The following is a 26,230-nucleotide window of genomic DNA, read 5'->3' as shown; positions in this document are numbered from 1 at the left end:
ACTAGATCATTTCCTTACAGCACTGTATTGTTAGATCGCGGGCTGTCGATGGGTAGCTAGTGGCCCACTGAAGGCTCAAGTGCTGCCATCATTGTACTCTTAGGCTATGTTCACATCTTGCATTTTTTTCTGCAGGCAAAACCTGCTCTCTTGGCAGTGAAGAAGCTGCTTACAAAAAGCAGGTTTTGTTTTTTTAAGTTTTTGCTGCGTTTTTCAGGATCCCACATTTCAACTTTGCTTCCACCACGAAGCATGAACAATGTAAGGTGTTAGGTCACCGATGCAAGAAATATGTGAAACCATAAAAAAAATTTGGGAAAAAAGGGCAACTTGATCAAATTATTTAGTGGCAAAAGATTTTTATGTCTGAAAAAATAGTGACTATTCTGAATAAAAAAGTTCATATGAGTTAATGAAAAAATACACTATTACAAATGTAACACAAGGGGAGGTCAATTCATCGGGAATAGTTTACCTAAGACATTGGCAGAGCATGGAGTTTGTAGGACACTGTTTACTTTTACACTTTGGTCAGTCCTTGAGTTGGTCAGGCATTGTTCAATTTCACTCCTTGGTTGGCCACAGGTATTGTTCTGTCTCACAGATCACTAATTTAATTAAACTGTACTAATCCTAAACTACCATTCTCAGGTGAGAGGAGACCAGGACATTATAGTTTAAACTTGGGAAAATCACAAAAATAAATGTTTCACATCCTGAAGTACCTGCTTTTTTTTCACAAAAAATGCAGCAAAAACTGATAGCAATGGTTTTTGCTGCTTTTTTTGCACTTACTCATTGCTTCCTATGCGTTAAAAAACGCTGCAAAAAAGCTGAAAGAAGTGACATGCTGCAGTTTTCAAAAAAAGCAGCAGTTTTCCAATTCAGTCAAGAAAAAAAAACAATGTGTGTGGCATGAGATTTCTGAAATCGTATAGCTTTTACTGTTACTGTAAAACACAGTTTTTAATTTCCTTGAAATAAAACGCAGCAAAAAAAGCAACATGTGAACATAGCCCAGGAGGACTTGTACGTGACTGGGCTTCACAGGTGAAAATAAATGATACTATATTCTGCAATACTTAAGTATTTCATTACATAGCTCAAAGTAGATATAAGTGAATGGACTCAAGACCGTAGCCCTGCAACCCACATCCTACCCAACGGCTTCCGAGGCTCCTCTATTGAGTATCTGGAGCTGGCTTGGCGTGACCGCATCGTTGCAGCGTGACGCACACATGATGTTGCTCAAAAAACTTATCAAAAAAGGAACTGCAGATGCCATCAAGAGGCAGATCTCAGGGCTCCTGTCTAGAGACCATGGAATATTTATCTGACCACTGGACAGGGGTCCTCTGAATTTATTCGCTCAATTCTAGTACAAACGATCAGCGGTACTTAAAAAAAAAAAAAAGTAAATCAAAAAAGTCCCCTCCCCCCTTCCCCCCCCAAACCTCATTCATGTACAATAGATGAATTATGCTTTTCTCCACTTTCTTTAAATGTCTGTGGCATCATAGTATGGCTACTTTCACACCATGTTTGAGCCCCTTTCCTGAATCCATCGGATTCTTCCGTCTGAAGCCCCAAAACACGAGATTCTGATGGAAACTCTGTTTGAGTTATTGAGTAAAATGAGGCAAACAACACAAATTATGCAACTCTGGATTCTGTTTGGCCTCTTTTTTGGTAATATTCGTCTTTTAAATAAAACACAATAGGGCAGTAGACTACATGTGGCTTAAAAGGTGGACACCGCCTGAAAAAGGGCGAAACGGAGACAAAAATCCATGTTATGGACTGTTAGCATAATCAAAGTCTATGGCTCCCTGTGCATTCTGTCTAAGGCTGAGTGCCCACGATAAGGATTTAATGCGTTTCCGCGGCGGCATTTCTGCCGCGGAAATGCATTAAAATCGCTTGTTAAGAGGTTTGGGATGTATCCCAATGATAATCCGCATGTGCTATGCACATGCTGCGGAAATTTCCACTGCGGATCATCATTGCGGAAAAATCCACAGCACAACCAATTTGGGCGCGATTTCACTGCGAAATCGCACCCATTGACTTGCATTGAACCGCATAATATCCGCATGTAAACATGTATACATGTGGATATTATGCAGTTCAATGTGCAGATGGTATCCAGGTTGGGAGAAGAGGAGACTCTCCTCCAACCCAGCTACCATGGTACCTGCAAGTAGAAAGAGAATTATAAAGTAAAAAATAAAAAAAATTATTCATACTCACCTCTCCGGCGCAGGTCCACCTGGCGGCGTACTGGCAGGACCTGCGGTGACATCATTTAGTCAGCTGATGGCCACGCGAAAGCCGACATCAGCGATCAGGTGATGGTCGTGTGGCCATCAGCTGACTAAATGACGTCACCGCAGGTCCATCCAGTACACCGCAGGACATCGAGGAGAGAGGACGCCGCCGGGAGGAGACCGGGGGGCCACCGGAGAGGTGTGTATAAGGTTTTTTATTTCTTTTTACTTTTTAATTCTTTTTTTTTTTTTTTTTTACTTTAGATGCAGCATTTGATATTAGAAATTTCCTCTAAGTTGGTCACACTATATAAACCCATGCCAGTTGCACGGATTTATATTGTGTGATCAACTTGTCAAGCCCTTTTCCAAGTGATGCTCAAAATCGCTTGGAAAAGAACTTGAAAAAACGCATGCGAAAACGCTGAAAAAACACATGTAAAATCCGCATGCGTTTTTTCTGCCAAGGAGATGCAGATTTAGGCTATGTGCCCACGTTGCATTTATGAAGCAGAAAATTTCTGCTGCATAAATGCAAGTCCTCTCCCGGAAAAACGCATGCGGAATTCCGCACGCGTTTATCGCGCATTTTTCGCGCGTTTATCACGCGTTTTCCACATGCGGAATTGCCTTGCGTTTTTTATGCATTGGACAAAGGCAATTCCGCTTGCGGAAACGCAAAATTAAATGACATGCTGCGGATTTTTGAACGCGGCATAAACGCTGCGGAAAAATCCGCAGCATGTGCATAGAACTTGCGGAATCCCATTGGGGACCATGGGGTGCAGATATACATGCGTTTTTCAAGCGTTTACGCTGCGGAAATTCCGCAGCATATACGCTTGAAAAATGCTACGTGGGCACACAGCCTCAAAGCAGAAATTTGCCGAGCATTTCTGCATCGTGGGCACATACCCTAAGCCCCGTTTTGTTTTGTTTTTTAGCTTCAGACAGACAAAGGCAAGAAAGGGGGCTCCAACAAGGTGCGAAACCAGCCTGACTCTGAATGGTACTTTTCTCTAACCCTCATATGTGATATGAGCTGATCTACAAGTTAGCTTTGTTTTTATGTTTCAGGCATAATGCCTCAAGTGCATTATTTATTCTGCAGCCACTTCATTCGAGCCAGCATATTCTTGGAAGATGATACTTGAAGGGTAAGCAGTTTGTTTGCATGTAACCACACAAGGTAAAGTGAAAATGTACAGATCAATAGGACTTTTAGTTCCTAGGACTGGATTCATTTCTCATATTTCTGTGGTAGTCTCTTGACATTTTGCCAATTTACACATTTATCTATGTTTCTATGATACAGTGTTGCAAAAATGGCATCACTAGAAACAATTTAAAGGGAATCGGTCACCAGGTTCTTGCCACCTAATATGAATGGAACATACACTTACTGGGCTGCGTGCTGTAGTTTTGACAAAATCACCATTTTATCAGCAAGACAGGATCATTAGAGGACTAGTAAACCTGCTACCATGTACTCATCCATATTCATGAGCTCAGTATAACTCAGTCCCCAATGGGAGTGGCAGCTTTCTGCCTATGCACAGTGTACACAGAAAGCTGCCAATCTGTGGTGTGGGCGGGGTTATACAGAGCTCAGCATTCAGAGAACTGGTAAATATGTAACAGATAAAACTGTGATTTTATCAAAACTGCAGCAAGCAGCCCAGTATGTGATATATTGATAGAATCAGGGTCTCTGCCCTACATCATGCTGCTGTAGAGTAGCAAAACCTGGTCACAGATTCCCATAAAAAAAAGTAGTGTGTGTGTGTGTATGTATGTGTGTGTGTGTGTGTGTGTGTGTGTGTGTGTGTGTGTGTGTGTATCACGAAAGTGAGTACACCCCTCACACTATTATAAATATTTAATTACATCTCTTCATGGGACAACACTGAAGATCTGACACTTTGATACAATGTGAAGTAGTCAGTGTACAGCTTGTATAACAGTGTAAATTTGGTGTGCCCTCTAAATAACTCAACACACAGCTATTAATGTCTAATCCGCTGGCAACAAAAGGGAGTACACCCCTAAGTGAAAATGGCCAAATTGTGGCCAAGTAACCATTTTCCCTCCCTGGTGTCGTGACTCATTAGTTTTACACGGTCTCAGGTGTGAATGGGGAGTACGTGTGTTAAATTTGGTGTTAAACCAGGGATGTCAAACTCAAACACACACAGAGTCAAAATGAAAAAATTGGACAAAGTCACAGGTCAACCAGTATACAGTGTAATGGTCCCCACATAATCCTCCATACAGAATAATGGGCCCCACATAGTTCTCCATACAGAATAATGGTCCCACATAGTCCTCCATACAGAATAGGCCTCATAAAGTCCTCCATACAGTATTATAGGCCCCACATAGTCCTCCATACAGAATAATAGGCCTCATATAGTCCTCCATACAGAATAATAGGCCTCATATAGTCCTCAATACAGTATTATAGGCCCCACATAGTCCTCCATACAGAATAATAGGCCTCATATAGTCCTCCATACAGAATAATAGGCCTCATATAGTCCTCAATACAGTATTATAGGCCCCACATAGTCCTCCATACAGAATAATAGGCCTCATATAGTCCTCCATACAGAATAATAGGCCTCATATAGTCCTCAATACAGTATTATAGGCCCCATAGTCCTCCATACAGAATAATAGGCCTCATATAGTCCTCCATACAGAATAATAGGCCTCATATAGTCCTCAATACAGTATTATAGACCCCACATAGTCCTCCATACAGAATAATTGGCCACAAATGGTCCTCAATACAGTATAATGGCCCCACATAGTGCTCCATACAGAATTGGCCACACATGGTCCTCCATACAGTATAATGGCCCCGCATAGTGCTCCATACAGAATAATGGCCTCACGTAGTCCTCCATACAGAATAGGCCTCATATAGTCCTCAATACAGTATTATAGGCCCCACATAGTCCTTCATACAGAATAATAGGCCTCATATAGTCCTCCATACAGAATAATAGGCCTCATATAGTCCTCCATACAGAATAATAGGCCTCATATAGTCCTCAATACAGTATTATAGGCCCCACATAATCCTCCATACAGAATAATTGGCCACAAATGGTCCTCAATACAGTATAATGGCCCCACATAATCCTCCATACAGAATAATTGGCCACAAATGGTCCTCAATACAGTATAATGGCCCCACATAATGCTCCATACAGAATAATGGGCCGCACATAGGGGTGGTGGTTCTGGTGTGGGCCAAATAAAACCACCCTGTGGGCCAGAGTTTGGCATGTATGTGTTAATCGCTCTCACACTCTCTCATACTGGTCACTGAAGTTCAACATGGCAAAGAAGTCTGAGGATCTGAAAAAAAGAATTGTTGCTGTATAACTAACCGATCTCTAGGGAAACTGGTGTCATGGGGATGAAAAAAAGAATAATTTTTTTTTGTCTTTGTGAGATAAAGTCTCAATGTGTCTTGCTTGAAAAGCATATGGTGAAGAAATCTTGACAGATCTACATCAGAAAACATTGTGTCTTCACTATGAAATGAGCGCGATTGCATAGACAGGTAGTTAGTCGGATGTAGAACTAAACCCAGAAGGAATCAAATATCAGAAAAATCGTGACGGGAACAGAGTTTTGACAGCAGACAAGACGGAGCTGGTCCTATTCTCTGGGGCTTCTAAGCAGATAAGTGCAGTGGATGACATAATTATTGTAAATGAATGCCAGTATTAAGCAGGTTGTGACGCCCACCACACCTTGCATGTTGCTATGGAGTTGAAATTAAAATACCACTCTTACTTATGCATGTATTCAACACTAATGAGGGAAATACGGAATTATCAACACAGCAGAGAAGGCTTGATACATCTCAAAAAACAAACGCCACGATTTACTACTGCAGTGACAAGATAGGACAAGATTCCCATAGCTGCTCTTCCAATGTCTACCAACTCAATGTCTTAGGTAAACTATGCCTGACCAATTTAACCACCTCCTCGCTTTTCATGACCTCATCTGAACCTTTTTGTTCAGAATAGTCACTAATTCTTCAGACATAAACCTTTTCCATTAAATAATTTGATCAAATTGCCTTTTTTTTCAAAAATGTTTTATGGTGTCACATATGTCTTGCATTGGTAGCCTTGCATTGTTCAAGCTTGAGTGGTGGAAGAAAAGCTGAACTCTGGGATCCTGAAAATTGAAGCAAAAAAACACAGCAAGAAAAGCAGCAAGAAAGCCAGCAAAACATGCTTTTTGTCTGCAGCTTTTTTTTTACTGCCAAAACATCAGGTTTTGGCTGCAGAAAAAAAAACATAAAAAAAGCAGCATTGAACATAGTCTAACTGTGTGTATATTACACACCATTATGATTCAGCAGGCTACAGAGCCAGACAAATATTAGTCCTGGCCTGGCACATTTTAAGCTCTTTAACACTGGCTGCTGATCGTCCAATTGTGTCTGTGTAAAGAGGACCTTATGGCTGAAGGGCCATGTAGGGCTATGTTCACACAGTTTTCTTTGAGGTGTTTACAACAGTTTCAGGAAAAGAAAAATTCCTCCAAAAAAATAGCATTTTCTGAACCCTCGTCATTTTCGAAAGGTTTTCTTTTCCTTTAGGCTGGGTGCCCACGTTGCGGATTACAAGCGTTTTTGCTGCGGAATTTCCGCAGCGTAAACGCTTGTGAAACGCTAGGTAATCCGCTCCCCATGGTCCCCAAGGGGATTCCGCATGTTCTATGCACATGCTGCGGATTTTTCCGCAGCGTTTATGCTGCGTACAAAAATCCGCAGCATGTCATTTAATTTTGCGGAAGCGCAGCGGAACTCCCGCCATTGACTTGCATTGAGACGCATAGAAACCGCGACTGTACATTTTTACAAGCGGCTTCTATGCGTCTCTATGTGCGGATGGTACCCAGTTCTGGAGGAGAGGAGACTCTCATCCAGACCTGGGTACCATTGTACCTGTAAAAAAAGAATAAAATAACAAATAAAGTTTATATTCACCTTTCCGAAGGCTTCTCTCTGAATGCCAGCAGTGCTGAAGGACCTTCGGTGACGTCACAGTCATGTGACCGCAGGCCCTTCACCGCTCTGTCTCGCGATATGCCGGCAGCCGGGAACCAGCCAGGAAGCAGCGCTGCAGCCACGCCGGGGCCTCGGGGGTGAGTATAGCTTTATTTGTTTTAATTTTTACGGTTCACACTGTATAAATCCATGCCGTTGTCAAGCACTTTCCAAGTGATGCTATCGCCTGGAAAGCGCTTGTCAATCTGCATGCGGAAACGCATGTGAATCCGCATGTATTCTGCAGGAAAAACGCATGCACAATCTGCATGCGTTTTTTCTGCCAGGGAGATGCAGAAATGCTGCAGAAAATTGGATCCGAGTATAATTGTTTATTTTTTTTATAGGCCTTTAAGAATCGCAGCAGAATAGGGGACATATACCAGGATGGGGGATATACATGCCAGGATGGGGCCCAGGACAAGGGATATATATGCCAGGATGGGGCCCAGGACAAGGGATGTATATGCCAGGATGGGGCCCAGGACAAGGGATGTATATGCCAGGATGGGGCCCAGGACAAGGGATGTATATGCCAGGATGGGGCCCAGGACAAGGGATGTATATGCCAGGATGGGGCCCAGGACAAGGGATATATATGCCAGGATGGGGCCCAGGACAAGGGATGTATATGCCAGGATGGGGCCCAGGACAAGGGATGTATATGCCAGGATGGGGCCCAGGACAAGGGATGTATATGCCAGGATGGGGCCCAGGACAAGGGATGTATATGCCAGGATGGGGCCCAGGACAAGGGATATATATGCCAGGATGGGGCCCAGGACAAGGGATGTATATGCCAGGATGGGGCCCAGGACAAGGGATATATATGCCAGGATGGGGCCCAGGACAAGGGATATATATGCCAGGATGGGGCCCAGGATAAGGGATATATATGCCAGGATGGGGCCCAGGACAAGGGATGTATATGCCAGGATGGGGCCCAGGACAAGGGATATATATGCCAGGATGGGGCCCAGGACAAGGGATATATATGCCAGGATGGGGCCCAGGATAAGGGATATATATGCCAGGATGGGGCCCAGGACAAGGGATGTATATGCCAGGATGGGGCCCAGGACAAGGGATATATATGCCAGGATGGGGCCCAGGACAAGGGATATATATGCCAGGATGGGGCCCAGGATAAGGGATATATATGCCAGGATGGGGCCCAGGACAAGGGATGTATATGCCAGGATGGGGCCCAGGACAAGGGATGTATATGCCAGGATGGGGCCCAGGACAAGGGATGTATATGCCAGGATGGGGCCCAGGACAAGGGATATATATACCAGGATGGGGCCCAGGATAAGGGATATATATGCCAGGATGGGGCCCAGGACAAGGGATGTATATGCCAGGATGGGGCCCAGGACAAGGGATATATATGCCAGGATGGGGCCCAGGACAAGGGATATATATGCCAGGATGGGGCCCAGGATAAGGGATATATATGCCAGGATGGGGCCCAGGACAAGGGATGTATATGCCAGGATGGGGCCCAGGACAAGGGATGTATATGCCAGGATGGGGCCCAGGACAAGGGATGTATATGCCAGGATGGGGCCCAGGACAAGGGATATATATACCAGGATGGGGCCCAGGACAAGGGATATATATGCCAGGATGGGGCCCAGGATAAGCGATATATATGCCAGGATGGGGCCCAGGATAAGAGATATATATGCCAGGATGGGGCCCAGGATAAGGGACATATATACCAGGATGGGGATATACCAGGATAAGGGACATATATACCAGGATGGGGCCAGGAAACACACACCAAAGTGGGGGCCAAAATCTTGAACCGGGACCCATCGAACTCTAGTTACGCCACTGTTGAGTGGCTATTCATTTTTAGTAGATTCCTATTGCTTTGAATATCCACTAAACTCTTATGTTAATGATTTTGCGTTTTTATAGATTTAAACAATACACTTCAGCAGAGGACAGTTCAATATAAAGTAAAATGACACAATTGTAAAATGACTGGAAAGGGGTCAAAGGGGTGATTAAGAGTTCAGGCAAGTTACTACACTGAGCATGCAGACACCCGGCACCCCCGCTGATCAGCTGTTATCGGTTCTGGCGGCAGTCGGAAGTCCTTATCTGCGGTGCTTGGCCGTCCATCTGTAGTGGCCGCCGTGGGGTACTGAACATCCGCCTCCCATTCAACTGAATAGGAGGTGGATGTGCAGTAACAAGCACCGGCCACTGCAACTTGACGACCAAGCACCACAGGTAAGAACTTCCAGCCGCCGCCGGCACCGATGCCGATAACAGCTGATTGGCGGGGGTGCCGCGTGCGGGACTCCGGCCGATCATACATTGATGCCCTATCCTACGGATAGGGCATCAATGTGAAAGTAGCTGACAACTCCTTTAAGTGTTTGGAGGTTCCTGTGTAATAATACTTAAAGTGGATCAGACATGTAAAACCTCTGATTATATCACAACTGCTGCACCCAGTAAACTAAGTGATACATCGCTGGAATCAGGGTCTCTTTTCCCACATTATGCTTCTCTCAGACGACGTAGCAAAAACCTGATGACAGTTTCCCTTTAAAGAAGTCTTCTCCCATCAAAATTTTTGACCCCTTAATATATGGTAATCATCATATTATAAAGCACTGTGTACTTACAATTGCTCATTTTGCCTTTCTACCCAGGTAATTCTTCTCTTTTTCCATTAGGTCTATGACATCACATGATTAAAAACTGAAATCTGAATCCTTCTAAGCTCTATGTAGAAACAGGAGGTCAATTTCCCCTGTATGAGGCATGCGTAACTGCAAAAGTCAATGGCAGGGGGGGGGGGGAGCAGCTGAGTCAGGAGTTGAAGAGGGGGATAATAAATACAGGGACAAGAGACTTCCTGTTTCTACATCGAGCTTAGAAAACAGAATAAGTAAATGGGTAGAAAGGCAAAATGAGCCATTGTAAGTACACAGTGCTGCATAATATGATGATCGTAATATATTAAAAGGATAAATACTTTGATGGGAGGAGGAGGGCTTCTTTAAAGATTGGGGTAAGGCCCCTTACTTCCTGTAACATGTAAGATAATGTCACACAAAATGTAGACAATTGTATGCTTCCAACTTTGTGGCAACAGTTTGGGTAAAGCCTGTTCCTGTTCCAGCATGACATGTACACAAAGTAAGGTCTATGAAAACATAGTTTGACAAATTTAGCCTCACAAAACCTACATATTTTGTTTTCCTAAAAATCTAAAATTTCTACAATTTAATATAATAATTCAGGGAGAATAAAACAAAAATGTAAGTAATTACATTGTATTTCATTCAGAATATGCAAGCGCTGTATAAATAGTACCGCAATTATCTTAAAAATCACAAACGTATTGCACCACGCCGTGCCACATGAGTAAATATAAAAGCGAAAAACACTAAATTAATAAAACAATGATAAAATAAATCTCCTAATCCCGTAGTATGCCAAACGGATAGAAACTAGATCCTTTACACGTCACAGGGTCATTTAATCTTCTGTTCTCACAGCACCACATCTGTCCACTATCCATCACTGGCAAGGTCATAGAGTAATGTGCTGCAGAAGGAACCCGGGATTTTATGGATGTCGCTTATTCTGCACTACAGAAAATGTTAACGCCTCATTTACTATTATGTAAACTCACCCCACTTGTACATAAGGCAGGGCATTGCCTTTACATTAATGATTGATTTTCTATATTTTAACTTATTCATTTATTTTACTCACTTATACAATGGCATTAATTTCCACAGCGCTTCACAGGCATCATCACTGTCCCCATCGGGGCTCACAATCTAAATTCCCTATCAGTAGGTCTTTGAAGTGTGGAAGGAAATCGGAGACCCTGGAGGAAACCTACGCAAACACGGGGAGAACATACAAACTCCTTGTTTTCAGAACTCCTGCACAGACCTGGTATCTGCACCTCATATGGTCATTGTATGGCAGTAGTATTGATTATCTTGCTCTTTGCATATTGGATTCATACATCTATCCCTGACTGAAAGAAGAAGGCCGGTTTCACACGTTCGTGTTTGGTGATCCGAGTACAGACTGTGATTTACAGAATGGCTGTATGTCCCCTGACCCGAACTTGAAAGTCTCCATTGTTGACTATGAGACTATAAAATTCAGGTCAAGAGATCTGCAGCCAGTCCATGAATCATGGTCCGTACTTGGACCACCTAAAAAGGATGTGTGAAACCGGCCTGACGTTTGCTTGTGGGAATTGGTGTGTCTGTGTTTCACTTTTCTCCCCTTTATCGGCTTATTGTGTGGATTACAAGTTTAATGGGATATTCCAACCAAAAACACTTAGCACTTGCTCAGAATTAGATATGAATTCTAGATTAGTGTGGATTCAACCAATGGGACTCTGATAATTACAAAATCAGGGGAACCTTTACCCTGTACGCAGATTTTGAATTGACTGGTGGACAAGCATGCACCCTCCTGCCGCTTCATTTAAAGTTTATGGTGCTAACAAAAATTGTCAAGCACGGCCATCGCATCCAGGGACAGAGGTGATCTCATTGTGCCCAACGGAAGTAGGATGTGGCTGATAAATGTGAGAAATCATCTTATAGAGGTGGTGATGTGTCTCACCAGACAAAATCTGCAGGGGTATTTTTTTTTTTTTTTTTGAGCAATGTAGCAAATAAGAAATAACACAACTTACTCTTTCGGCTGCTTCCGACGTGCTCTGGGTTTACTAGCAGAGGTCAATGCTGACAGCTCAGGTAAGGCATCCATGAGCGGCTGCATGTCCCCAACCACTGGGGTAGCTTTTCTCTTGGCCTGAGCCTTTCTTGCCAGCTGAGCCAGTTTCAGGGAATCGATTTCTGAAGGAAAGAATGTTTTGTTACTTAAGTAGATTTATTTCAAATTCCAAGAGGAAAAAACAAACAAACAGAATTTGAAAAAGAGAAAAAGTAAATACAAAGTCAAAAAGCAAAGTTGGTTAAGATCTAGCAGGACTAAAGGTGCGAAAACCATTTCACCAGAAGTTGGCTGAATGATTAATACCCGTAGCCTCCTTAGTGTACAGGTCACTAAAGCAACTGTTCACCTTTCTAATTGGATAGCCATTCAGTCATCCAAGGCATTACATGTACAGTATATTGTTGGCTGCTGTAATAAAATAAATAATACACTAAAGGGGTTTTCTGGGACCCTTCATTATCATCCTGGCATAGTGCTGCAGTGGCTGTTCGTAGTACTGCAGCTCATTACCATTCACTTGTACGCTGCAGTTTCTCCTGGTGAACAAGGAGGGAAATGTGGTGTTTGCTGGAGAGCTGCAGTCCTTTTAGCCAAAGTTTTGTGGCAGCACAATGAATCTGACCCCTATTCATCCAATATTGATAGCCTATCCCAAGGACAGAATATTAATTCCAGTCTCAGAAAACTCCTTTAAGGGCTCGCTCACACAACTGTATAACACGTGTTTTATCGGATAGCACTCGGCCCCATTGGGCAGTGCCGACTAGCGATTATTTTCTCATGCCGATTCTCATGAGAAAACAGTCGCAGCATGCAGAGACTGCATCCGATAATCGGATCACGCGCACCCATACAAGTCTATGGGTGCGTGTAAAACATCAGACTGCACTCGGATGTCATCTGAGAGCAGTCAGATGTACGCTCACATAAACAATGGAGAAGATGGAGACATTAAATTCTCCATCTACTCTGTACCTGCACTGCGATTCTCTCATGCGAGAGCATCAGATCAGAGTAAGGTGACACTCGGCTCAATCTCTGACAGTTTGATCTGAGAGACATTAGCACATTGTCTCGCATGAGAGAATCGACGGCTGTGTGACCCCAGTCTAGTAATAATTAAAATCCCAGCCTGTGTCTTCAGAATGACAATAGCCAAAGTAACTATTTCCCAGAGAAGAGATGTTTTCAGTAACCTTTTAAAAGTTGACATAAGTGTGTGCATGTATGTATAAAAATGATATTAACATACTAAGAATTTATTATTTCTATAGCACCAACATATTCAGCAGCGCTTTACAATTCGGAGGGAACTTGTACAAACAAGATAAGACATTACAGAGTAACACATGCATTGAACTATAAGAGGAGCGAGGGCCCTGCTCAATAGCTGCAATCTATGAGGAAGTAGGGGGGACACGAAAAGTGAAGAAGTGCTTGCCGCGTTCAGTCCAGCCATCAATATAATAAATATGGGCATTCAAATACATTCATGTTTGCAAAAACTACAGATTATGCCCGAATTTCTAAAACATATATTCGGAGCATTTCTCCCCAGTGTTGTTTGAAGATCAGGTACTTCAGATTGATTGATTTAGATCCAATTCAATGTTGTAACACTCATGGGTGTAACCACATTTACTTATATTTCACAATAAGATGCCAAAGCCTCATTAATTGCAGATGAAAAAGCAACAATCCCCTTAAAGGCTATGTACACCTTTGCAGAATTTATTTTTAATTGTTAATTTTCTTACTAAATTTAAAGTTAAGCAAGTTTGTAAACAGTCTTTGCTCAGAACTTTCTACCAGTATGCGGCTGCAGAATGCCTATATGTTTTTTTATCTAGCTTAGAGGCTTTACAAAAATGTTACAAATCCTTCAAAGTTTAGCTCTCAGTTCTGAAGACCATCTGTCCTCACTACTCTCATTGTCAGAGAAAACAGCAGGGAGGTGGAATGAGTTGTACATGAGATTTTCACAATAAGAACAAGAGAGAAAGCATGTACAGTCTCAGGGAGGCCAGAGAAAACAGACTATAGAAAGAAGGAAATGGTGTCCGCGCATGGTGATGCGTCCACACTCCCGTGCACGTGTGGTACTACCTTGAAGGTACGGGTGATGATTGGTGGATGCGAGTGACGGGGTGTGCATGCGCTGCCTATCTCAATCTCATTGGCTGTCACTCAAATCATATGATTGTCATTAAAAATACCTGAGGTCCTGTTAGTTATACTTTTATACCGACCCCCTGAGGAAGCATCATAGTAGACAGTGCGAAACGCGCATTGGGGACTGCTTTTATTGTGGAAACCTTGCAGTTGGCGTCATTACCAGGGGAAGGAGTTTGTTTACTATATACCCACAATCTTGATCTTTAGGTCTGCATTCATACATATGACTATTGTGTCTGTTATACTTGCTGATGCATTCATATTTCTTTATTGATTGTTGCTAATGTGCTCAAACTGCTTGGTTATCTATGTACTGTCTTGTTCGCCTTTATGAATTTCATGCATAGTTTATACATTTTGTATTAATAATCTTGCACTTTTTAAGCTTAGAACTCAGATTTTTCTTTTTTCTAGAAAAGAAGGAAAGCAGATGAAGAAAAAATAAGTGCAGAGTAGAAGCGGATACATAAAAGAAAGTGAAGACGGCAGCACCCTGGATACACACAGATCTCACATCCAGCCTATCTTACTGGAAGAGACACTCTCTTAAGAGAAAAATCTGAAACTTTGTACAGGCAGCAAAAAGCATATCAGGAGGTCTGAAAATGAATGACGATTGCAGACTAAAACTTACGCCAACATTATTAAATGGGAACAAATTTCAACAAACTTTAAATAAATCGATGGTATAGATGAATATAAGTAACTTTGTAATATACCTCAGAGATCTGCTTCCTTCCCCACTTATAAGACACAACTTCTTCTCTCCCCTGCCTCCTGAACTCACCATCCACCCTGAAAAAAACAACTCAAAACAATCTCTCAGCAAGACAGACTGCCAGATACCCCCCAAAATACCCCATAGAGAGGAGAGATGGGAGGAAGAGAGTTGCAGAGAGATGAAGCAGATGAAAAGAGACACAGAAAGATTGTTCTGTGCTTTCTAACAAGTCTTTCTCAAGCCAGAGTTGGAGTCATAGCTAGATTGATCACTATTGATGTATTATCTTTCCTGAAAAGAGAAGAATTAGCTGGGTAGAAAGGCAAAATGAGCAATTGTGAGTACACAGTGCTATATAATAAGATGATAGCAATATATTAAGAGGATAAAATCTTTGATGGAAGGAGTGCTTCTTTAAAAGGTTACTTGAAAGTATGGTTACCCTTTAACTAATGGCAACCACTGACATGTAAAAATCATTTTTCCCCATGTCAAAAGGTATCCATAGCCTTGAAAAAAATTAAAGAATTAGAAAGAATAACCGTTTGTTTCTGGCCATCTCTTTAAAGAGAATGTCTTGGACATAGATTGCACAGTGGTTAACAGTGCAAGGCTTTACAGGCGAAATAAGAAGGGGTCAGCTTAAATTGAAGTGGAGGGAAGCCAGGCACAAAGTGCAATTAAAGCCAGATGTGGAGGTGCAATAGAAACATGCTGCTGACACACAGTAAATTATCCACCCCAGCTATCACTATGCGCTGGAACAGCTGCCATGGCTGGCTTCCATGATTTGCTTTCTTGTGTATGCTTACGTGGGCTCTGACGCTAAACTAGGCTGCTCTAAAACAAGCACGGAGTTATAAAAAAAAAAAAAAATGAAACCGTCTGTTGCTTTTGGGGACAATGTGTAGACAACATTGAATATATGAAAAAGCCCTTTTTAACCCTTTTACACCCAGGAGGCCACAACATGTACTTATTTTTCACTGTTAAACTAGGGAAGGAAGCTGAATGCTAGAAATGGTAACTGCACAACACATCTGTATATTCCCAGGACTAAATGTTTGTGCTCTCATAAGGCCATCAGCTACCATTCTTGTAACGGGCGTGGGAGTTGTCAGCTATGTTTAAAGGATAGTTCTTGTCACTTCCCAAGCAGACGCTCCCTCCATCTTCAGCAGTCAGACTTTCACCATTTCACAGACAATTAAAAAAAAGAAGAAAAAAAAAGGTAGTAGGGGTGACCAAAGTGATGTTACCCAGGACAAAGCATCCAATAGTAGATGAATAATAAATAACATTCATTTTATTGACATAGCGCCAACATATTCCGCAGCACTTTACAATAGAGTGAGGACATAGGCAATAAAGACGTAAGAGTAACACACAGGTGCATCTCACTAAATTAGAATATCATCAAAAAGTTAATTTATTTCAGTTCTTCAATACAAAAAGTGAAACTCATATTGTATAGAGTCATTACAGTGATCTATTTCAAGTGTTTATTTCTGTTAATGTTGACGATTATGGCTTGCAGCCAATGAGAACACAAAAGTCATTATCTCAGTAAATTAAAATAATTAACAAAAAACACCTGCAAAGGATTACTAAGCGTTTAAAAAGGTCCTTTAGTCTGTTTCAGTAGGCTCCACAACCATGGGGAAGACTGCTGACTTGACAGATGTCCAGAAGGCAGTCATTGACACACTCCACAAGGTCTCAGAGATCCAATTTTCATGTGGAAATCAAGATCCCAGAGTCTGGAGGAAGAGTGGAGAGGCCACAATCCAAGCTGCTTGAGGTCTAGTGTGAAGTTTCCACAATCAGTGATGGTTTGGGGAGCCATGTCATCTGCTGGTGTAGGTCCACTGTGTTTTATCAAGACCAAAGTCAGCGCAGCCGTCTACCAGGAAATTTTAGAGCACTTCATGCTTCCCTCTGCCGACAAGCTTTTTGAAGATTGAAATGTCATTCTCCAGCAGGACTTGGCACCTGTCCAGACTGCCAAAAGTACCAATACCTGGTTTACAAACAACAGTATCACTGTGCTTGATTGGCCAGCAAACTCGCCTGACCTTAACCCCATAGAGAATCTATGGGGTATTGTCAAGAGGAAGATGAGACACCAGACCCAACAATGCAGACGAGCTGAAGGCTGCTATCAAAGCAACCTGGGCTTCCATAACACCTCAGCAGTGCCACAGGCTGATCGCCTCCATGCCACGCCGCATTGATGCAGTAATTGATGCAAAAGAAGACCTGACCAAGTATTGAGTGCATTTACTGAACATACATTTTGGATTTTAAAAACATTTTTCAAGCTGTTGTTATAAAGTATTCTAATTTACTGAGATAATGACTTTTGCGCTCTCATTGGCTGTAAGCCATAATCATTAACATTACCAGAAATAAACACTTGAAATAGATCACTCTGTTTGTAATGACTCTATATAATATACGAGTTTCACTTTTTGTATTGAAGAACTGAAATAAATTACTTTTTGATGATATTCTAATTTAGTGAGATGCACCTGTAGTTCACCAGTTACAGGAGGAGTGAGGGTCCTGCTCGCAAGCTGCAATCTATAAGGAAATGGGGAGGACACAATAGGTAGAACGTGCTTGATATGTATGGTCCAGCCATCATTACAATAAATAGGGCTATGATATAAAGCTGCATGATCCGGTCATCAGCCAGGATCTGTCTAAGTGCAGTTACCATCAGTTGCAGAACGGAGAGCCTGGGTAGGGTGATAAACAGATGATGGATCGTGGTGTATATTGGTGCAGAACTGTAAAGAGCTTTGTAGGTTAGAGAGATAAGTTTATATTGTACCCTGTAGCAGAGGGGTAACCTTTGCATTGACTGGCGCAAGGTGGAGGCATCAGTGTAGTGGCTGGACGGAAAGAAAAATGATCAGAAGGGTGAGTGTATAGTACACACTTTTTTATTAATTTTTTTTTTTTTCCACAACACCCTTAAAGTAAGCGAGCACACTTTTGAATAAAACAAGATTCAGACTAGAAAGACAAACCGATAGATGCTGTGTATAATTCAGTTTAAAGGGGTATTCCCATCTCCAAGATCCTATCCCAATATGTAAGAGGTGTAATAATAATAATATTAGCAAATACTATACTACATTTCTAATTGGAGGTATTTTTGATTCGCTATCTCTCTTACCTCATGTGCAGGCATTGCAGGACCTTAGGTATCCACGGTTACGACCACTAGCAGCTAACTAACTAACTGTCACTTTATCAGTGGTCGTAATCATGGATACCCAAGCTCCTGTATTGCTTGCACAGGAGGTAAGTGGCATAGGGAATCAAAAATACTATACTACATTTCTAATTGTAGGTATTTGCTAATATTATTATTATTACACCTACTACATATTGGGATAGGATCTTGGAGATGGGAATACCCCTTTAATCTGTCTCCACACAACATCACAACATTGACAGAACAGATGGTTAAATCAGGAACGAAACGGCAGATTGAGAGTTGGGCTTTTTACGAATCTCCAAGTTATTCATTCTTGTGGACGTGGCTGACTACATGCTGTACATAAAGGACAGTTTCCCTAAGACTGTATATATAGTGACAGACAGACAATAGAAAAATAATATATACCATAAATATTGGAAAAGAAACCAGAAAACAACGGGTAAAGACTAGTATAAGGCTATGTGCAGCTGATTTTTCTGCAAAAGTGTGAACAAGCCCTAAGTGTTAGAGAAGAAGACTAACCAACCCTAAGATGTTACATCCCTTACAAATAATAGGCACCCAGCACTGCCATGGGTAGGAGAGGTGTACACGAAATCTCATTGGGCTAAATCTAAGGAGCTATTAAACTAGAGACCCTGCAGAGAGGAAAAGATAATGGTGGATTAGCTATTACAAATGCCTGGATCTACTTCTTGGCCTCACAAATGCAACAGTTTCACGGTTGGGGAACAAACGAACACTGCGGAATATCAGGTCAACCAGTTAGAAAAGGAACTAAATGGAAACTGCTAATGTCAGTATCAGACATGCGTCCCCCTCGAGAGAATGTCCCAAACAGTCCCACACTGAACCTGATATATAAAGTATGGGATTGAGGCAAAAATATGTTAGGAATTGGGAAATTCACAAACTACACACCTCTATGGTATAACTACAACATGCCAGAGGTATACAAGCTAAAAGGCTTCAACAATTGGGAAGATAGGGGCATTTTTTTTTTGTCACAACTCCTAAATGAGGGAATATTTAAAAACTTCGAACAAATAAGAGCAGGCTACAATCTTACTCACAAAATATTTTATCAATTTTTGCAAATACGTCATGCGTATAATGCACAACTCAGAGCAAATGACATTATTATAAATAAACACTCTATAATTGATACAATTGCTTCTGCGATAGACTCGAAGGGTTTAATTTCCCATATATATAAAGCAGCTTATTGCTGTGCATGTAGAAAAGTATTCCATCACAGCCAGAGTAAAGGGGGAAAAAGATTTGGGTCCCCTATCTCAGGAACAATGGGAAGAGGTGCTGGATCTAATTCCGATTTTATCCTGGTCTAAATCACAAAGACTGTCCCAAATCTTTCTTATTCATAGAGTATATAAGACCCCGAGTGTCCTATTTAAAATTGGTATACGAGTGGACAACCTGTATCCAAGATGCGGAAAAAACTACGCTCATTTAATGCACAAGATGTGGGAGTGTGTAAACATTGGGAACTATTGGAAGGGGGTAATTGACTTAATAAAATCTGTGTTTGGGTCTGGTGGAGGAGGGCCTGGATTCGGGTTCCCCTATAGCTATCTCCCGAGTACTATTTCAAGCTACAAAACTTTTAGCACTACATTGGATAGAAAAATACCCCACAACGATAGAAGAATTGAAATTCAAACTAAACAATGTCTTATGTATGGAAATGGGAACATACACATGTGGTCAAAATTGCTGGTACTCCTCATTTAATGAAAGAAAAACCCACAATGGTCACAGAAATAACTTGAATCTGACAAAAGTAATAATAAATAAAAAATCTATGAAAATGAACAAATGAAAGTCAGACATTGCTTTTCTGCTTCCACAGAATTTAAAAAAAAATTAAACTCATGAAATAGGCCTGGACAGAAATGATGGTACCCCTGAAAATAATGTGACAAAAGGGACATGTTAAATCAAGTTGTGTCCACTAATTAGCATCACTGGTGTCTACAATATTGTGATCAGTCAGTGGGCCTGTATATAGGGCTACAGATACTCACTGTGCAGTTTGGGGACATGGTGCATACCACACTCAACATGGACCAGAGGAAGCAAAGGAAAGAGTTGTCTCAGGAGATTAGCAAAAGAAAATTATAGACAAGCATGTTAAAGGTAAAGGTTATAAGACCTTCTCCAAGCAGCTTGATGTTCCTGTGACTACAGTTGCACATATTATTCAGAAATTTAAGATCCATGGGACTGTAGCCAACCTCCCTGGACGTGGCCGCAGGAGGAAAATTGATGACAAATCAAACAGACGGATAATACGAATGGTAACAAAAGAGCCCAGGAAAACTTCTAAAGAGATTAAAGGTGAACTTCAAGCTCAAGGAACATCAGTGTCAGATCGCACCATCCGTTGTTGTTTGATCCAAAGTGGACTTCATGGGAGATGACCAAGGAGAACACCATTGTTGAAAAAAAATCATAAAAAAGCCAGACTGGAATTTGCCAAACTACATGTTGACAAGCCACAAAGCTTATGGGAGAATGTCCTATGGACAGATGAGACAAAAATGGAAGTTTTAGGTAAGGCTCATCAGCTCTATGTTCACAGACAGAAAAATGAAGCATATCAAGAAAAGAACACTGTCCCTTCTGTGAAACATGGTGGAGGCTCTGTTATGTTCTGGGGCTGCTTTGCTGCATCTGGCACAGGGTGTCTTGAATCTGTGCAGGGTACAATGAAATCTCAAGACTATCAAGGGATTCTAGAGAGAAATGTGCTGCCCAGTGTCAGAAAGCTTGGTCTCAGTCGCAGGTCATGGGTCTTGCAACAGGATAATGACTAGTGATGAGCGAGCACTAAAATGCTCGGGTGCTCGAAGCTCGGGTCAAGCACATTGGAATACTCGGGTGCTCGACCCGAGCAACGAGCCCAATGTAAGTCTATGGGAAACTCGAGCATTTTTCTGGTGGTCCCCCCCCCCGGCAGTCTGTAGAAGGTCAAAAATTGCCCAAATCGATGGGAACGGTGCTCAATTAAACGTCAGGCAGGCAGAATATATAGGCAGACAGGCAGGCAGGGTATATAGGAGGGTGCATGAAAAACATTGCAGGGCACTTGGAACACACTAGTGCCCTACGATTTTCATGCACCCATCTCTTTAAAGAAGAAGGCCGGCAATTCATCAGCGGCATACACCGGTACCCGACAATTTAGAACAGAAAGAATAGAGCATTACACATAGATTAGATAGATAGAAACATGTCAGTCACATATATAATAAGTACAGTGATAGTGTTGATTACTGTACTTGTCATTTAGTGTTAAAATAAAGGATTTATTGAAAAAAACATTGGCGTGAGGTTCCCTGCAATTTTAGTCTTTAGCGGAGGGTAAGCAGACGGCTGGGGCAGATGTTTGAAGCCTGGGAAGGGGGTAATACCCACGGAGCTTCCCAGGCTACTAATATCAGCCCCCAGCTGAATACCTAGCCTTTACCAGCTATTAAAATGGGGGACCCCCCCAAAAAAATGACGTGAGGTCCCCCCTATTTTCATAGCCCAGGAAGGGTGCCATGAATATTGGCCCCCTCCCAGGCTAGAAACACCAGCCGTCAGCCGCCCCAGAAATGGCGCATCCATAGGATGCGCCAATTCTGGCACTTAGCCTCGCTCTTCCCACTGCCCTGTAGCGGTGGCAGTGGGGTAATAGGGTTGGGGTTGATGTCAGCTTATAATGCCAGCTGACATCAAGCCCAGGTTAGTAATGGAGAGGCGTCTACAAGACACCCCCATTACTAACCCCCCATAGTCAAAGTTAAAAAAAAAAAAAAACACAAACACCCAGAATAAAGTCCTTTAATTGAAATAAACACACAATTCTTTAATGTTCTAAATTAAACCATACTTACGATCACGCCCATTCCAGCTGAAGCCAACGATTTCCTGCAATAAAAATAAAATAATAAACCAACATCATTCTTACCTTTCCATGGTTCCCAGGACGGCTCCAGCTCTGCTACATTCACATGACAGGCTGGATCACAGCCGAAAGCTGCCATCCAGCTTGCCATGCCGCAGACACTGAGAAGAGCAGGCATGCTTGCGCTCCTCAGTGTCTGGCTGTGACGGCATCCAGATGAGCCGAGTTCATGTCCAATGAACTCAGCTCACCTCATGCACGTTACTGACAGCGTGGGAGAATTCTCCTGCGCATGCGGTGATGAGAGAATTCTCCCATGCTGGGATGGCATTGAGATGACAGGCTGGATCGCAGCTGAGCGCTGCCATCCAGCATGTCATGCTTCATAGACACTGCAGAGCGCAGGCATGCTTGCGCTCTGCAGTGTCTCTGAAGGATGACAAGCTGGATGGCAGCGCTCAGCTGCGATCCAGCCTGTCCTCTCAATGCCATCCCAGCGTGGGAGAATTCTCTCACGCTCACAGCATGAGCAGGAGAATTCTCCCACGCTGTCATGTGAATGTAGCAGAGCTGAAGCTGTCCTGGGAACCATGGAAAGGTAAGGATGAGGTTGCTTTATTATTTTACTTTTATTGCAGAAGACATTGGCTTCAGCTGGAATGGGCGTGATGGTAAGTATGGTTTCATTTAGAACATTAAAAAATTGTGTGTTTATTTCAATTAAAGGACTTTATTCTGGGTGTTGTGGTTTTTTAAATACTTTACTAGAAATTCATGGCAGTCATGTCTAATATTGGTGTGACCCCATGAATTTCGGGCTCAGGGCCAGCTGATAATACCAAGCTGGCCCTAACCCCTTTATTACCCAGTGAGCCACCGCACCAGGGCCCTGGATGAGTTGGGTACAGCGCCAGAAGATGGCGCTTCTATGAACGCGTCAATTTCTGGGGTGGCTGTGGACTGCAATTTGCAGCGGGTGGGGCCCAGAAAGCTTGGGCCTCCCTGCGCTGCGGATTCCAGCCCCCAGCTGCCTAGTCGTACCTGGCTGGACACAAAAATAGGGCAAAGCCCCCGTCAATTTTTTAAAAATTATTTTATGAATTTCATGAAATAATTTTAAAAAAAAATTGACGTGGGGCTTCGCCCAATTTTTGCGTCCAGCCAGGTAAAGCAGGCAGGAACGGGCTGCCCCCAACCACCAACTGCCTATTTGTACCTGGCCGGACACAACAATATAAGGAAGTCCTTTTTTTTTTTATTATTATTATTTCATGAATTTCGCCCTATTTTTGTGTCCAGCCAGGTACAGCAGGCAGCTGGCGGCTGGAATCTGCAGCACAGGGAGGCCCAAGCTTTCTGCCCCCCGCCTGCTGCAAATTGCAGTCCGCAGCCACCCCAGAAAATGGCGCGTTCATAGAAGCGCCATCTTCTGGCGCTGTACCCAACTCATCCAGGGCCCTGGTGCGGTGGCTCACTGGGTAATAAAGGGGTTAGGGCCAGCTTGGTATTATCAGCTGGCCCTAAGCCCGAAATTCATGGGGTCACGCCAATATTAGACATGACCGCCATGAATTTCTAGTAAAGTATTTTAAAAAAACACAACACCCAGAATAAAGTCCTTTAATTGAAATAAACACACAATTCTTTAATGTTCTAAATTAAACCATACTTACCATCACGCCCATTCCAGCTGAAGCCAATGTCTTCTGCAATAAAAGTAAAATAATAAAGCAATCTCATCCTTACCTTTCCATGGTTCCCAGGACAGCTTCAGCTCTGCTACATTCAGATGACAGGCTGGATCACAGCAGAAAGCTGCCATCCAGCTTGCCATGCCGCAGACACTGAAGCGCAGGCATGCTTGCGCTCCTCAGTGTCTGGCTGTGGCGGCATCCAGATGAGCCAAGTTCATGTCTAATGAACTCAGCTCACCTCATGCACGTCACTGACAGCGTGGGAGAAATCTCCTGCGCTCAGTGCTTCAGCAGGAGAATTCTCCCACGCTGGGATGGCATTGAGATGACAGGCTGGATCTAATCTATGTGTGATGCTCTATTCTTTCTGTTCTAAATTGTCGGGTACCGGTGTATGCAGCTGATGAATTGCCTTTTCATGTTTCACTGTGAGCACTGTTCCCATCGATTTGGGCAATCACTGTAATGCCACAATCACCATGGCTGTGACATTACAGTGAGTGGCAGACAATCCCTGCATGATTGGTGCTCTAAATAGCACCAAACATACAGGACGGGGACCTGAGCTCCCGCCCGAGCATCGCGCAAGTACTCGGAGAGCTCAGAGCATCTCGAGTACTGAGATGCTCGGGCGAGTACCGAGCAGTGGCGAGCATGCTCGCTCATCACTAATAATGACCCAAAACACACAGCTAAAATACCCAAGAATGGCTAAGAGGAAAACATTGGACTATTCTGAAGTGGCCTTCTATGAGCCCTGACCTAAATCCTATTAAGCATCTTTGGAAAGAGCTGAAACAGGACGTCTGGAAAAGACAACCTTCAAACACGAGACAACTGGAGCAGTTTTCTCATGAGGAGTGGGCCAAAATACCTGTCGAGAGGTGCAGAAGTCTCATTGACAGTTACAGGAATCGTTTGATTGCAGTGATTGTCTCAAAAGGTTGTTCAACAAAATATTAAGTTAAGAAGAGTACCATCATTTCTGTTCAGGCCTACTTCATGAGCTTAATTTTTTTAAAAATTTTGTGGAAGCAGGGTTGAAAAGCAATGTCTGACTTTCATTTGTTCATTTTCAAAGATTTTTAATTTATTATTACTTTTGTCAGATTCAAGCTATTTCTGTGACCATTGGGGTTTTTTCTTTCATTAAACAAGGGTTACCAACAATTTTGACCACGTGTGTATATTAAAAGGAACGCCCTTAAAAAAAATTGATAAAAATATGGGAACAATGGTTAACTACTCCGCGGATTGCATCGGAAAGCCTTCTCAGAAACACGATGATAGACCGTCTGTACATCTCCTTGTCATGAACCTGTAAAATCTCCTAACTCCTGTCAAGTCCATAACTTACATACCCAAAGTGTTAGATCTTGGAAAAAAAAAAGTATCAAAAATAATTACATCTAAATGCTGTGATTCTCTGTATTTTAATGCATTACACAAGCAATCAGATGGTATTCATTTATATTTGTATTCATATATGTAATTTGTGGTAAACTAATGATAATACCTACGATGACCGTTAATAGGAATCGGTTTGTATTTGGTTAACTTATGTTTTTTTTATTTGTGTGTTTCTTTTATTTAGTTTTGATTGCTTCTAAAAAAAAATATTAAAATGTGAATGTATCTTAGTATCTTTCACAATAAAAAATGATCTGATTGAAAAAAAAAATCTAAAGAGCTAACACTTTGTAACAGACATTCGGGTAAAATTCTCGTGAGGAGAGTAATGGTGGAGTTGGGAATAGAAAGAAGGCAGAAACGGAGTTGTAGGTGGTCACCATAAAATGCCTGTTCATAACAAAACAGGAGTTCATTTTAGATTACCGCAGTTAAGCCAATTCCACGCATTCGACTTTCATGTTCAGAGTAGGGACCATGATGTCCAGAACTCAACAATCGCAAACATTTATAAGCATGTGGAGTTCGGGTCAGGAGACCCATGGCCGGTTGGTTTTGGACCATGAATCCAGCTCTAAAGTGCCCAAAAACTTTGGAGAACTGTCGGACAAATGAGATGACCCACTCTCCTGACTTCCCCATACACATGAACCCTCAAATCAGCCAAGGAGCCATTCGTACTGTATGTGGAGAGCAGAGCAAGACTCTGACAAACTCATCCGGCAGCGGTTTATTTGCCTGGAGAACAGGATGAATTCAAACCGCCGATCCTCATCTTCCCTGATGATATGTGTCAAAGTAAGGTCGGGATGTTCCTATAAGTATTGGATGGTCGGCGGGTTTAGCAGACTATAATCTAATGCACTGGTCCCCAGCCTTTCTGACCTTGAGAGCCACATTCAGCTCAGAAAGGGTTGTGGGCCACAGCCAGCTCCCGCCCTCAAAGTAGTGAATCCCCAGAGCCTCCATTACTGGTATAATGATACGTAATGTTTTAA

At 42.5% G+C, this 26,230-nt stretch overlaps 1 protein-coding gene across 1 annotated transcript in view; it reads right to left on the bottom strand.

Annotated features, from left to right (window-relative positions):
- SLX9 (SLX9 ribosome biogenesis factor) overlaps positions 1 to 26,230 on the bottom strand; it is a 165,359-nt gene that overhangs the window by 18,152 nt on the left and 120,977 nt on the right. The window contains exon 4 of the mRNA XM_073646554.1: positions 12,044 to 12,206. Within this exon, the coding sequence (XP_073502655.1) occupies positions 12,044 to 12,206 (163 nt within the window). The remainder of the gene's footprint in view (positions 1 to 12,043; positions 12,207 to 26,230) is intronic.

The sequence above is a fragment of the Phyllobates terribilis genome, unplaced genomic scaffold (genome assembly GCF_046119375.1).
Source record: "Phyllobates terribilis strain yellow unplaced genomic scaffold, ASM4611937v1 Scaffold_9__5_contigs__length_417890890, whole genome shotgun sequence".
Taxonomy (NCBI): Eukaryota; Metazoa; Chordata; class Amphibia; order Anura; family Dendrobatidae; genus Phyllobates; species Phyllobates terribilis.
The sequence above is the reverse complement of the archived record's forward strand: the minus strand, read 5'-3'. Positions and strand labels throughout refer to the sequence as shown.